At 41.7% G+C, this 14,395-nt stretch overlaps 1 protein-coding gene across 5 annotated transcripts in view; it reads left to right on the plus strand.

The window, feature by feature from the left end:
* The window catches only part of LOC137384369 (E3 ubiquitin-protein ligase rnf213-alpha-like), a 164,380-nt gene that overhangs the window by 118,323 nt on the left and 31,662 nt on the right, over nt 1-14,395 (plus strand). For all 5 annotated transcript variants that reach the window (XM_068058308.1, XM_068058310.1, XM_068058311.1 and 2 more), the window contains 9 exons: nt 2,678-2,865; nt 5,352-5,472; nt 6,728-6,828; nt 7,408-7,587; nt 9,138-9,295; nt 10,595-10,694; nt 12,467-12,578; nt 12,671-12,878; nt 14,087-14,280. In XM_068058308.1, coding sequence (XP_067914409.1) covers nt 2,678-2,865; nt 5,352-5,472; nt 6,728-6,828; nt 7,408-7,587; nt 9,138-9,295; nt 10,595-10,694; nt 12,467-12,578; nt 12,671-12,878; nt 14,087-14,280 — 1,362 coding nt within the window. The remainder of the gene's footprint in view (nt 1-2,677; nt 2,866-5,351; nt 5,473-6,727; nt 6,829-7,407; nt 7,588-9,137; nt 9,296-10,594; nt 10,695-12,466; nt 12,579-12,670; nt 12,879-14,086; nt 14,281-14,395) is intronic.

Consider the following 14,395-nt stretch of genomic DNA (forward strand, 5'->3'; position numbering starts at 1 on the left):
AGTGAAACCAAAAGCAATATCTCAAGAGTCAAGCCTCCTGATCCCTATAAATCGTGACCTGTCACTGCTCTGTAAATATCCTCTCCAGCACAAAAAGCCCCTGCTGGGTACTTATCTGAAGACAGGTGACTTCCAGTTAGGGTTGTTCACAAACCAAGTCCAAAAAATCTTCAAAAAACAAAACACCAAGTCCAGCATCTATGGAATCCTTTTCAGTTTTAAAACCAAAGTCCTCTTTAAAAAAAATTAACAAAAAATGGAAGCACTTTTGTAACACCTTTTATAAATGTTGAAAAGTTCCACCAGAGGTTCGGGGTGGGGACTTGTCGTTTCCACCTTCCTGTGCTGAAGTCAGAAGAGACAGGACTGGTGGCATGACATCGCCCAACAGAAGTCCCATAATAAATTTGAAGTTCCTCCAGACTGTTTGTCCAATTGTTAGAAACTGACTCCATATTTCTAACAGTTATGATTTTATTTAAGCATAAGCGAGAATTAATACATAACATAATGTAAGCTGTATTTTACAAGGAACAGTTGCAAATTGCATTACTCAGTTGATCCTTGGGTAAAAGGCGTGTCCCATTCTTTAAACCATCCACTCACATACGCTTGTCTTCTCCAGTGTCCTCTTTGACCCTTCTATATTGAGAATGACCCAAACCCCCTAGGATATATGTAAAAGCCAGAACTGCCACCCAATATATAGGCACAGCCAGTTCAGTGTTCAGGCACGGGCTTCGGGCCTCTCTTATCTGCCTTTAGCCATAGCACCAGCTTCTTCTGTTTTCACAGTTTAAGACTCAACTCAGGCCCTTTTAAGACAACTGAGTTCTAAGTGTAAAGAAATCCTAACTTAAGCAATGTTCCCTTTACTAATTCCAATCAAAGAGAAATAAAACTGTATGTTAGCAAATGTAGGAAGCTGCAATCTAGCAAATCTTAATACTAAACACTAGTAAAAGGGGAGGATTATGTTTGATTATATTTCAACAAATTCAAAAGTTTTAAACTCATTCCTACAGTCAGAGATGAGAGATAATGCTGTAGGCACTGTTTTTCTCTCTCTTCTAGCAATAGCAATTAATTTTGCAGCAACAAAGCCATTTTGTGATACTGCACTTGTGATACTGTGGTACTGAAGCAATCTGTATCCACATGCAGCAAGACCTGGACAACATTCAGGCTTAGGTTGATATGTGCTCAGTAATATTCACACCACAAAAGTGCCAGGTAATGACCATCTCCAACAAGTGAGAATCTAACCATCTCCCCCTTGACATTCAATAACATTACCATCGCTGAATCCCCCACCGTCAACATCATGGGTGATAAGATTGACCAGAAACTTAACTGGACCAGCCATATAAATACTGTGGCTACAAGAGCTGGTCAACAGCCAAGAATTATGCAGCAAGTAAATCACCTTCTGACTTCCCAAAGCCTGTCCACCATCCACAAGACACAAGCCAGGAGCGTGATGGAATACTCTCCACTTGCCTGGATGAGTGTGGCTCCAACAACACTCAAGAAGCTCAACACCATCCAAGACAAAGCAGCTCACTTGATTGGCACCCCATGCACCACCTTAAACAGTCACTCTCTCCACCACTGCCGCACAGTGGCAACAGTGTGTACCATATACAACCCACAGTGCAGCAACTCACCAAGTCTCCTTTGACAGCACCTTCCAAACCCATGACCTCTACCACCTCGAAAGACAAGGGCAGCAGACACATGGGAACGCCACCACCTGCAAATTCCCCTCCAAGCCACACACCATCCTGGCTTGGAACTATACCGTCATTCCTTCACTGTCTCTGGGTCAAAAACCTGGAACTCCCTCCCTAACAGCACTGTCGGTGTACCTACACCAGATAGACTGCAATGGTTCAAGAAGGCAGCTCACCACCACACTCTCAAGGGCAATTAGGGATGGGCAATGAATGCTGGTCTTGCCATCAACACTGACATCCCATGAAAGAATAAAAAACAGTTGTCTGGAGTCAGAAGACAGTCTTGAACAGTGGATTTTAAAAGTAACTCTACCAAAAAGCTTCGGATCACTTAACTCCAGCAATGTCTAATCTCTCTAAATACCCTGATAAGCCTATATTCTTACATCCCACCAGTTCCACTTCCTTTGACCCTCAGAGTAATGCTACAGGCATTCTTGTGTGCCACAATGCTATCCTGGCTAAAGTGGCACCCAAAATGCCAGGTTCCTCACAGCAGTTGATGCAGGAAGAAATTTCAATTGTCCTTCAGCTGTAATGGAAGGTGCCTTTCAGAAGTTCCTTATCCCCCATGTGGTGGATGACCAGGGCATGGCAGGAGAAGACGGGCATTTTCCCACTTTAAGAAATGACACCTTCCCTGAGACTTGAGATTGAATCAGGGCCAGGATAGAATGGCAGGCAGAAGTCCAGCTCCTCCACGCTTTCAGTATTGCAGTGTAGCACCAGAAATTGTGAGGCCACTCGCTGTCTTGTTATATACTAAATGCAGCTCTAGACATTGTCAAATGGGTAAGGACTAATTAAAGTGACCATGACCAAGAGCAATATCATCAAGCAGCCATTGAGAAAATTAACTGCTTCCACAGTTATCAATGTTGAAATTATTTAATCAAGGAGAACTTCTCTTCAAAAGTGTAATGTTTGTGCTTATTTTTCAGACTCTTGATTTATTTGCTGCTTATGCGTGTGCTGAAAAGGCTCAAGCTTTAGATATCGTAACAATCAAGGACTGTAAAGAATTAATAGAAGTAATGGAAATCGTACAGCCATCAGTTGAACTAGTTTATGACAAAAATTACATCAAAGTGTGCAAACCAATATGCCAGCAAACTATTGCTCAAATCAGGCAAGCCTCATATTTTGTTCATCTCAAGCAGTATCTGTTGATAAATGTGTTGTTTCATGTTGTTAAAGCCGCACCCTATTCCAGGTCTCAGGCTACATTTTCCTTAGTCAGTAATGCAACTGGAGAAGCCAATGCAAGTATAAAATGTATTCCCCATTTTATATTCCTGTTAATGTTTTCAGTCCCATTAATGACTGGACAAAAATATTCTTGCTGATTGTCCCAGCTACCAGCTGATTGTAGTAGAACCTCGAACCATCATTAAAAACTGATGGAACGATGGATTATTACCCTGTTACCCGACAGGTTACATTAGGTTGCTGCCTAGTATGGCCAATAGCATAGCAAGGTCCAAATATAATTTGTCCAATTTGACTATTATAACAAGCTACTGTCTTTACAATCTATTCTGTTAATGGTCATCAAATGGAATTATAAATATTATGTATATAAATAAGTATGTTTTTAAAACTTGTTCTTTTTTTAATGTGCAATTGCTTGCAGGAATTTTGTGCTATGTGCATTTAAAACCAGTTAATGCAGGGCAGTACATAGCATCCTACCCATTCTGTTCTGAGACACCCATTGTTTTATGAGTATATAAGTCATTTTAGCAAGTTATATGGTGACTCCCCCAACTTCCCCTCCTGGTCCCCTTGTTAGCTGCTATTGTTTATGATTCACTTTCTTCAGATGTTGCCCCTTTCTCCTATTAACTCTGCTTTCATCACCCTTCTGCTCAAAAAAGCAACCTTTGGCCTCACTGTCCTTCCAAACTGCCATCCCATCTCCAACCTCCCTTTCCTTTCCTTGAACAGGTTGTCGCTTCTCAAATCCGCATGCATCTTTCCCAGAACTCCATGTTTGAATCCCTCCAATCAGGTTGCCACCGTGCTACAGTACTGAAACAGCTCTTATCAAAGTCACACATAACATCCTATGTGACTGTGATAACGGTAAACTTTCCCTCCTCGTCCTTATTGATCTATCTGCAGCCTTTGGCATGGTTGACCACACCATTCTCCTCCAGTGTCTCTCGACTATCATTCAGCTGGATGGGACTGCTTTCACCTGGTCCCATTCTTATTTATCTAATCATAGCCAGACTATCACTTGTAATGGCTTCTCTTCTTGCTCCTACACAGTTACCTCTGCTGTCCCCCAAGGATCTATCCTTGGCCGCTCCTATTTCTTATCTACATGCTGCCCCTCAGTAGCACATCAAAAGCACAGTGTTAGTTTTCACATGTACGCTGACAACATCCAATTGTACCTCACCACTACCTCTCATGACTCCTCTCTACTGTTGCTAAATTATCAGACTGCTTATCTGTCATCTAGTCCTGGATGAGCAGAAATTTCCTCCAATTAAGTACTGGAAAGACAGAAGCCATTGTTTTTGGACCCCACTACAAGCTCCATTCCCTAGCTACTGACTCCATTCTTTGCCCTGGCAACAGTCTGAGACTAACCAGTCTATTCGCCATCTTGATGTCATATTTGACCCAAGATGAGCTCCTGACCGTGTATTTGTGCTGTTACTAAGATCACCTATTTCCTCTGTAACTATGTCTGACTTTACCCCATCTCGACTCATCTGCTGCTGAAACCCTCATTTATTCCTTTGTAACCTCTAGACTTGATTATTCCAACATACTTATGGCTGGTCTACCACATTCCACCCTTGTAAACTTGAGGTCATCCAAAACTCTGCTGCCCATGTCTTAGCTTGCACCAAGTCCCATTCATCTTTCACCCTTGTGCTTACTGACCTACATTGGCTCCCGGTCAAGGAATGTCTTGATTTTAAAATTCTCATCCTTGTTTTCAAATCCCTCCTTGGCCTCACCCCTCCCTATCTCTGTAATCTCCTCCAGCCCCACAACCCTCCAAGAAATTTTCACTCATCTAATTCTCAAACATCCCTAATTTTAATCGCTCCACCTTTGGAGGCCATGCCTCACTTTTCTCCTTTAAGACGCTCCTTAAAACCTACCTCTTTGACCAAGCTTTCGGTTGTCTGCCCAAATTCTCCTTATGTTGCTGTGTCATATTTTGATTTATAATGCTCTTGTAAAACAACTTGGGATATTTCATTACATTAAAGGCACTATATAAATACAAGATTTTGTTGTTGAGGGAGCAGAGGACAGGTGATATCTATGGGGAGAGAGGAGGGCAGTGGCATTAGTTTTGGCCTGCTTGAGCAAACAGCCAGGACAGACAAGGTGAGCTGCATTTTGTCCCTTCTAGTGGAAACACACCTCACTGCTGCCTGCCATGTGGGATTGAGCACTCAGCCTGTGGGAGATTGTGGTATGAATTGATTGCCCAAACCATCAATTTCCTATCACCTAAACTCTTAAGACAACTGTAGGCACTTTAGTTCTGATAAAGTTTACGCTTTTCTTATTCTTACAATTAACAATTTCAATTTTAGAATCATTACAAAGAGTAGTAATGGTATTTATTTTATGAACTGTTAGATCAAACTGGGAACGTGTACTTGTGTTGGGCGTGTTTATCGAACATGTCGTTTTCAGTGCGGGTGACACCGATCCCAGGTTACGAGACATTGCTGTAAAACATTGCGCACAGCTTCAGAAGGTAAACAAAACTGTGCAATAAATGGAATTGTCGTCATGTATGCAGTGAATGTGTTCATGACAATTATATATAAATGATTTTATTAAGGAATTGTTTGAATGCTACGAATGCTAAGCACATGAGATTCCTGGGTGTCTCTTTGACTATCTCTTTATTATTGTAGATTGATGGTAAACACTTAGGTTGTGTACAAATATCTCAACAATCTGCACCGGCAAATAACTCACTGTATGCACACTGACACTGAGCAGAAAGTTAGATTGCTTGTCAGCTCATAGTCACAGAGGGGCCAACTTCCTAGTTGTAAAGAGTTAAAGAAAAACTCTACATGATAGTTTAGCAAAATAATCCTTCTTTAACTTTACACACGTATAACCTGTAATCCCTCATTCCTAAACTGGTCAATGTGAGTATCCTTTTTATCCAAGCAGGCCTTTATGCTTTAGGATTTCCTCCCATTGTTAATCACCACTTGTACTTTATTGAGAAATTCAATGTTCAGTTTCTTCCTCTGTTGTAAATTCTTTGCAGCAGATCTAACATAATCTCTACTGTATCAAACTTCCAAAGAGCTTTACTCAAACTTAAAGGCCACTATCTGCTGGCATTCCCAGCTCATGTATAGCACAGGCTGAATTAGATTAAAACTCTCTCTACTCTGCCCCAAAATGTGCCTTAACCCCAGACTCAGAAGAGCGCCTTACTCAAATAGTACAAATTCTTCAATTCCGAGAAAATCAGTTTATGTATTCAGCCCAGGGTGTCAGAGATGAAACAAAACTGTACCATCTCATTGATTTTTGTAAGGTTCATTTAACTGAATCCTTTGAGAGGACAAAATATCATCCTAGAATTTCTCAAGAAAACTTATTTCCCAGAAGAATCTTCTGCAAGTTATTTTTCTTTAAAGGCTAAAGCTCCATCCGTTTTACTGTTCATAATATGAGCGGCTTAATGCGTTCTTATGATATTCGTGTGCTCCTTCCTTTGTCCACTCTTATAATGGGGCACTAACTCATTTAATATAAACAGGCAAGCACCTCTTTTAAAATAGCAGACAGAAGAAAGTTGTACAGATATTTTAATTGTTCTTCTATTAAAATCACAGACAGTAATTTCTAGGCTTGATTCTATTTTTGATTGTCATTTGGAAGTTTCCCATGCTTTTTGACACCAGAATTATTCCATTTCCTGATGAAGAATTAGTTTTGTGATTACATCAATCAGTATAAATTTATTCAATGGTTTTACACAGATTCTCAGAACATCCTCTGATTTGAAAAAAAACAGAACTGTTGAAGGAGTAATTAAAGTATTGCAGTTGTGCAATGAGGAAGCTAGTCATTTGGACTACAGGTAAATTTCACTCTTAAATTCGTTGCCAAATCTCATGTAGTTCCTCTGAATAATTGCATTGCTAGGTGTGTTAAAGTTTATTTTTGGCCCATTTGTCTTTGTTTCTTGAATTAGTGCTTGCCATTCATTACATGATGCTGTGCACTGGTGTTGCAACATGCAAACAGAGAATGTTGCCTAATGTGTTAATGTTTCTGCATATAAAACAAAAAGACCCTGAATGTATATTATAGAAGCTTGGCAGCAAATGCAGTAAAGTGCTTCTCTGCCAACTAGCAGGGTCAAATTTTGTGTTGTCTGCTTCTCGAGACTGCAGGACTGAGTTGGTTGAGGGGATCATTTCTTTGCTGAACTCCCAACAGAAAGAAATTCTGCACTAAGAGAAAACAACCTAGGCTTCACTGCTTGCTTGAGCCACGCCAAACACGAAACAGCACTAAAGCCAGTTGTGGCTAATTCTGTAGCCTGGGCCAATCGCTCCTTTTGGGAGATCATGCAAAATGACCAATGGGAGTTAAATGAGAAAGCTGTGATAATTACAATGTCTTCATAGTTTCTTGTCGTGTTGTTCTACCTCAGGTATGGCATCAAAGAATGCCCAGTCTGCCATGGTGTGCTGAAGGATCCAGCCTGCCTTCCCTGTGGACATGTCTTCTGCTTCAACTGTCTGGATCAGTCACTTCAGGTTCAGAATTTTTGCCCAAATTGTAAGACAGCTGTGCCAGCTTCCTTCAAAATCCAAGCCTCTGTCCATCTCAAGTAAGTTTGACTCTTCAAAATCAAGTTTCAGAGTTTTGCCTTTTGCCTAATTACTTTAACAAAAGAGTACAAGAGTTAGAGGCAAAATTAACTACTTCTGTGGGACATTGTAAGCAGGGTTTTCTGCTGGATTTATATTAAATTATCGTGTCAATCCAGCAGACTAGGGCCACTTGCAGAGGTTTCAGTTGAAAGTGGAGAGGATGTAGAATGTGTCTGCCCTATGTTGTTTTGGAATGTGTTAACTGGGACTCGGATTGCCCCCCCAAATCACTACCCCAACCTTTCTCTATTCCTCCACCTTCCTGTTCTCCTGCTGCCATCCCAGGCTTGACTCCATCAGAGAAAAGCGCGTAGCTTCCCTCTGTGCCTCTCTCAGCCTTCTCTGAAGGCTCCATTGAGGCTTCACCTCTGTCTCCCTGGCTGTTTGGCAGCAACCCCAACTGCCTCATTCTCCTCTCACCACCTACTTGCTCAGCAAGTCCACCGATGGCCAATATCATTACCATCCTTCCCATCCCACTCACCCCCCGCCCCCCCCCCCCCCCACCACGGAACCTTGGACTCTGCCATCAGAGCAACCATCACTGCCCCCTTTACATCTCCCTCCAGAATGCCCTTCTTATTCACTTGTGAATAATGCCCTTGTCATCCATTGCCTTTTCATAGTTGCTTTGACATGATGGCCTTGACGGAAACTTGGCTTATGGGAGATGACACTTTGCCCCTTACTGTAACCTCCTCATCTGACTTTCCACCATCTACCCTGCCCAAACTACCACAGTGACAGTGAAACTCTGATTACCAAATCTCACCTTGGTTCGTCACTCTACTCCTTTGCCACCTTTTCTCCTTTAAGCACATCACCAGGTTTCACCCCTCACCTCCTTTAAAATTCTTGTTCTCTACTGTCCATCTAAGCCCCACACCAAATTTCTCACTGAGATATCCTCATTACTTTCCCTCCCTCAGCATTGACACTGAGTTACTCCTCATCCCTGGTGATTTCAACCTCCATCTCAACTCACCTCTCTTCTGAGTTCACTGCTCTCATCCTTGCTTAAACTCTCCCTCCAGATAAACTCTGTGACCCACATTCATGCTATTTCATGTGGATTCTGTATTCCTGTTGTCTGAAGCAAGGTCTTATTTGATTACTTCCTCATGTCCCTAGCCACTCAAATGAGTTTCAGCAACAACAAATGTAAAGGTTGAAAAAGATGTGAAACCCAGTGACTTAAAAATGGACCTCAATAGATTTTCAATGTATAATCTGGAGAAGCAATGAAACTTCATAGACTGCTTATATATATATATATATCTCCATAACAGCACTATATAAATCTATACTATACAGGCAGACTACACTTCGAGTACTGTGATTATTTCTTAAGAGTCAGAAGCTGTAGATTGGAACTGCTTATGTCCTCCTGTACTGTCAATGCATAGACACATATGGGTATAGTAGGAATAACTTGGTAGTGAGACATTAAAGTCTAACACTATAAAGTAGTTATAACTCTAAAATATATATTTTTAAAATTTTACAGAAAGGCTTTGGAAAAACATAATGACTTCCGTCAGAGGTGCAATATGTTTTTCATGGAGATTGTTTCCAGGTTTTGCTTCAGCGAAGATTCTCCACCTTGTGATGAAGTGATTACATTGCTGCTGTCATTACTAATCGCAGTCAGGGAATTACCTGGAGGTATGCATTGATGTGGAAAGTAACAAATCTCCACTGATAATAACATTGAGGATTTCATTCTGTCTTCAGACATTGAGAGGCTGGTGATACGACAGGTGCCAAATGCATAATGTGGGCAGAAGCGTCAGGCCTACAATGTACACGAGGTGTCCTATTGTGAGGGTGAACACTCAGGGGCTGGGAGCCTTTGCACAAGCTTATTGGGCACAAAACCGTGATGCAGTTGACTTAGTCTCACCCATAATGCAGCCAAAGTAGCACTACTCTCAAAGTGCCCATCTGGAACAGCCACTAAAGGAGACATTAAATAGAAAAACTCCCCCGACTCCACCCTACAAAGATGCTTGTACCCCAAACACAAAAGAGTACCACCACCTACTGTACCAGACTGGGATTTCTTCCCATTATCCACATATGCAACTTGGAATGAGATCTGTATTTTATCACCAGTTTGTGCTGAGTTCATGTCCACTGAGACTGCCCCAGCTGACTTCCCTTTGAATCCTCCCAGACAGCAAAGAGGGCGGCACAGTGGCGCAGTGGTTAGCACCGCAGCCTCACAGCTCCAGGGACCTGGGTTCAATTCCGGGTACTGCCTGTGTGGAGTTTGCAAGTTCTCCCTGTGTCTGCGTGGGTTTCCTCCGGGTGCTCCGGTTTCCTCCCACATGCCAAAGACTTGCAGGTTGATAGGTAAATTGGCCATTATAAATTGTCACTAGTATAGGTAGGTGGTAGGGAAATATAGGGACAGGTGGGGATGTTTGGTAGGAATATGGGATTAGTGTAGGATTAGTATAAATGGGTGGTTGATGTTCGGCACAGACTCGGTGGGCCGAAGGGCCTGTTTCAGTGCTGTATCTCTAATCTAATCTAATCTTTAAACCCGTTGTTCTAAGCTGAAGTGGAATTCGGGTTTCAGTGAGAAAAAAAAACCCAGATCACTTTCTGAGAATGGTTTTGATCTCAGCCTTTACAATGAAGCCCTTCACATCTTGCATGAAATTTCCCAAGTACTATCCATTTCGTGTTCCAAGTAGCAGGTTTCCTCATGTTGCACATCACTGTGTCATGAACCAGTGTAATGTGCAGACTGACACTCTGCAACACCCTGTCTTCACTATTGGATAGTTTTCATTGTTATTTTTGTCTGTATTAGAAATAACTAAATTCCTAGTACTGACCATGTTTGAATGTTCAAATATAAGTTTGGTGTTGTCTTTTACACATAGGCCAGCAATAAAATTAAAATGGAAGCAATCTGTAAACTTATGATAAAACACCCTTTATTTTTAATATTAGGTAACCTATACCAGACTCGGACTTTAACCCCATTCTCTGAATGCGTGGACATCAACCCTGTGATACGTTCCGTTTTATTGAAATTTATGCTGCACTATAGGTAAGGGGGAGAAACCAAACTAGTTTAATTAAATATCTAGTTATGCATGAATTTGACAGAGGATGAAAGGTGCTGGTATGTTTTCAGGGCTTTTACCAGACATTTCTCTTATGTTCATTGTTAAAGATTACTCTGAGAGAAAGCCCTTACTCCCAGTGAACCAGGACCAGAGTGACAATATATGGTAATGCAGTGTCAGCTGGAGGTTGAACAAAAATCACTTTTTTAATTGAAGTTAGCTTATTGAATTGACACGGGCCCTCTCAAGGTGATCTGGGTGGGGGAAACCAATTTCCTGGTGCAATCTCTTGTGCCTAATCTTCCCCAAAAGCTGCCAAATTGGCAGCTGGCAACTACCAAGTATCTGGGGTGCCCAGTTAAAACAAGTGTTGGCCCCCTTTGATATGCTAATTAGTGGCCGAACATCTCTCTTTTGACAGCCTCTACCCGCCACCCCCACGAGGCCCTTGCCCCAAATTTGACATAAAGTGGGTGGCTCTGCTCAGTTTCTCTAGGTCAACCTTGGCCTTATCAGCCATCCTGAAAGTGACCATTGGAGGTTGCTGGTGGGAAGGTAAGTTAAACATGTTTTACTTGCATTAATGTGGAGCGAGAGGGACAGACATTTGCCTCCATTTTCCAATTGACTCATTGTCCCACCCCATTCCCCCCCCTCATCCCCCAAACACTGGAGAGTTACCCAGATTTTCCAAGACCTTGGACCTGCCGCTTGCAACAGGGCAGCTGCTTGGCATCCACAGATTGCCGATTTTATGGAGACGAAGCCCGGTTTGGAGCTAGCCTCGGGATGATGTCTTCAGGCAAGTGTCCCAGGCATGCTGCCAACTTTGTTCCAGTCTCAGGCGTGTAGACAATTTTGCAGCCCAAATTTTGTCAGCTTTTGTCACTGCCAACAAAAGACACATTGCGCATTACAGATGTTCTACCCACACTGATTTAAAGCTACTTCAGCTTATTCGATTAGCAACAAACCCAAAGTAAGCAGCTCCACCAGCTCCTGGGACTTGCTGTGTGGCTGCTGCCAATAAGGTAAGTAGCCTCATGTTAACTTCTTCAAATAGGTGAGCTGCTTGAGGAGGCATGGGAAATGCCGGCAGATCGCTCTTTTATTATTCCAGGCCAGCCTCAGGCCTCTCGGTTGAGACATATGCTCTGTGAGGAGCCCCCACTTCAGGCCCATTTTTGGGCCTGAATGAATCTCAACCCCCAACTTTCTTGCATTGCTATGTTGTTCTTTACACCCTGTTAAAAAATGCAACTCCTGTCCACTGAAGGCAATGTAGACAGCAGTGTAATGTAGCAAGATTCGAAGTGTGCTCTCTAAATATTTAACAGGAGGGTATGTGGGTTTGCAAAGTGCCCAAGGACTTCCCAGGGACTTGGACTCAATGCAGAATAAAATGAAAATTGTTTCTGAGACTGTCAGATAATGTCACTTGGCTCTGGAGTCAGGTCAGCTGGTTCAGCATCAGTGGAAAGTGGAAATTACTTTGTACCGACACTAAATATGTGGTATGAATGCACCCTAAGACTGGTCTGCAAGTCTTGTCTGAATATAGCATTTTATTTGGGTGCAATAAGTGAGATAAATTGGGTAAAGAAAGGTGAACTTGGTGAATTGATTGAGCAATGGAAAAGAAGGCTTATGTTTGCACTGTAAATCAATCATATATGGCTCAAATATATGCAATTCCATATAATAAATGGAACACAATAAAATTTCAGGGTGCTAATGCTATGTCTTTCGACAGTTTTGATAAGGTAAAAGTCTTTATGCAGACGTATCTCTCAAGTGTGGAAGAGAAGATATTCTTGGAAGAAGATCTGAAGGAACTCTATCTCCTGTTCATCAAATGTTTTGAGGTAAAGAGGAGAGTTTAAGTCAATCTCACTCTGAAAGGTGACTTAAAGATTTGGACACACCTCTGAATCTTTAAATGTATTTTGCTTTTAAGGACTCGATGTATGGTCACTTTGAACAGTGTGGAGGACTTGGCAATGTAGAGCTCCTCAAACAGAATTGTAGCTTTGCCAGCAGATTTGCCAGGTGCCAGGTTGCTACCTGTAAAGAAAATGCCGCAGAATACTTGCAGAACATTGCCAGGTTGCGCTTCTGCTTCAATCTTACAGCTCAACTGATACATGAATCACAGAACGGCACAGGTAAAACGTTAAATCATTTTATGCCCCCCACACTCTCCATTGCACATAAGCTGTTCTCTAGCCGAAAGGACCTAAAAGACACCCTGCTTCCAGGATCTCTCAAAGCTGCTCTGTAGCTTCTGGCTGACTGCTTCAAATTATGTGAAATTGGCCAAGGCTCTCACAAATGGGCATGTGCCCACCCTCCCTTGGCAAACAACATAAAACTGTGTTTGGGTTTCTCCCAAGCCCAGGCCCAGGTGAGATTGAGAACTCACCACCTGAGATGTTAGGGCGACTCGGCAGTTATTCTCAACGAGTCCAATCTTTTTGACAGTTCTGTGTACTCCAATTTGACAAAACGTAGAGCTGCTGCCAGTATCAACACTGCCAGCCGCCAACTACCTGATCTGTGCAAGGTGAAATTCTCCTCTCCCTGTCAGTAGTTCAATTATATTTATATTTAGTTTTTTTTGCCAACTAAAATAGATGTTTATACAAATATAAAATAAGCATGAAATTACTATTTAATGGTATTTGAAACTGTATTATATGGTACAAATTGTGACTAAATCTAGTAAGAGAGATACTTGAGCAGCTGTAGGATAGAAAAGAAAGAATGACTTGCATTTTTATAGTGCCTTTCAAGGTCTCAGGACATCCCAAAGTGCTTACAGTCAATGAACTACTTCTAAAGTGTCGTCACTGCAGTGGCAGCCAATTTGCACACAGCAATGTGATAACAAAAAGATTTTTTTTTAGTGATATTGGTTGAGGAATAAATGTTGGCGAGGACTCCATTGGAGAGGGTCTTTTATGTCCACCTGAGAGGGCAAATGGGGCCTCAGATTATCATCTCATCCAAAAGACGTCACCTCTGACAGTGCAGCACTCCCTCGGTACTGCGCTGAAGTGTCAGCCTAAAATTTGTACTCCAGTCTCGAGAGCAGGTCTTGAACCTACAGCCTTCTGACCTGTAGGTAAGCATGCTACAGCTGACTAATAGAAATGAGCTGATGATTGGCATGTTTTAGCACTGTGGCCATGTTTACTTGTTCCTTTACTTTTTGTGAATTATTCCACAATGTTGTCCCATTCATAATGCAATCCTTTGGAATAGAAATTCCCTGCTTCAACTCACACCTAACACATTTACTCTCCAGTGGTCTGCACGATTTAAATTATTGCACAAGTTTTAATTTATAATTTTAAAATAATTATACTTTCAGACATGAAGCATGAAGCCAACCAGAAAATTTTATTTGAACATATAAAAATGATTTGTTTGCATTCTGGCAATGACTGGTATCGAGTTTATTTGATGAGGGCAGTCTACGATCGGTATGGGATGGACTTTGTTCAGACTTTACAACAGCTTGAAGACTATCACTGGATATTTCCAGATAAAATTCTTGAAAAACAGGTGAAACATTTTGTGTGTTTATGGCGATTTTTAAATGAGATGCTAACGTCATCAAATTATGCTGTTTGTTAGAAATGATTAAATTCATCAAGTAAATGTGTAAAAATTATTTGTT

Source organism: Heterodontus francisci, chromosome 26 (assembly GCF_036365525.1).
Source record: "Heterodontus francisci isolate sHetFra1 chromosome 26, sHetFra1.hap1, whole genome shotgun sequence".
In the NCBI taxonomy this organism is placed as follows: Eukaryota; Metazoa; Chordata; class Chondrichthyes; order Heterodontiformes; family Heterodontidae; genus Heterodontus; species Heterodontus francisci.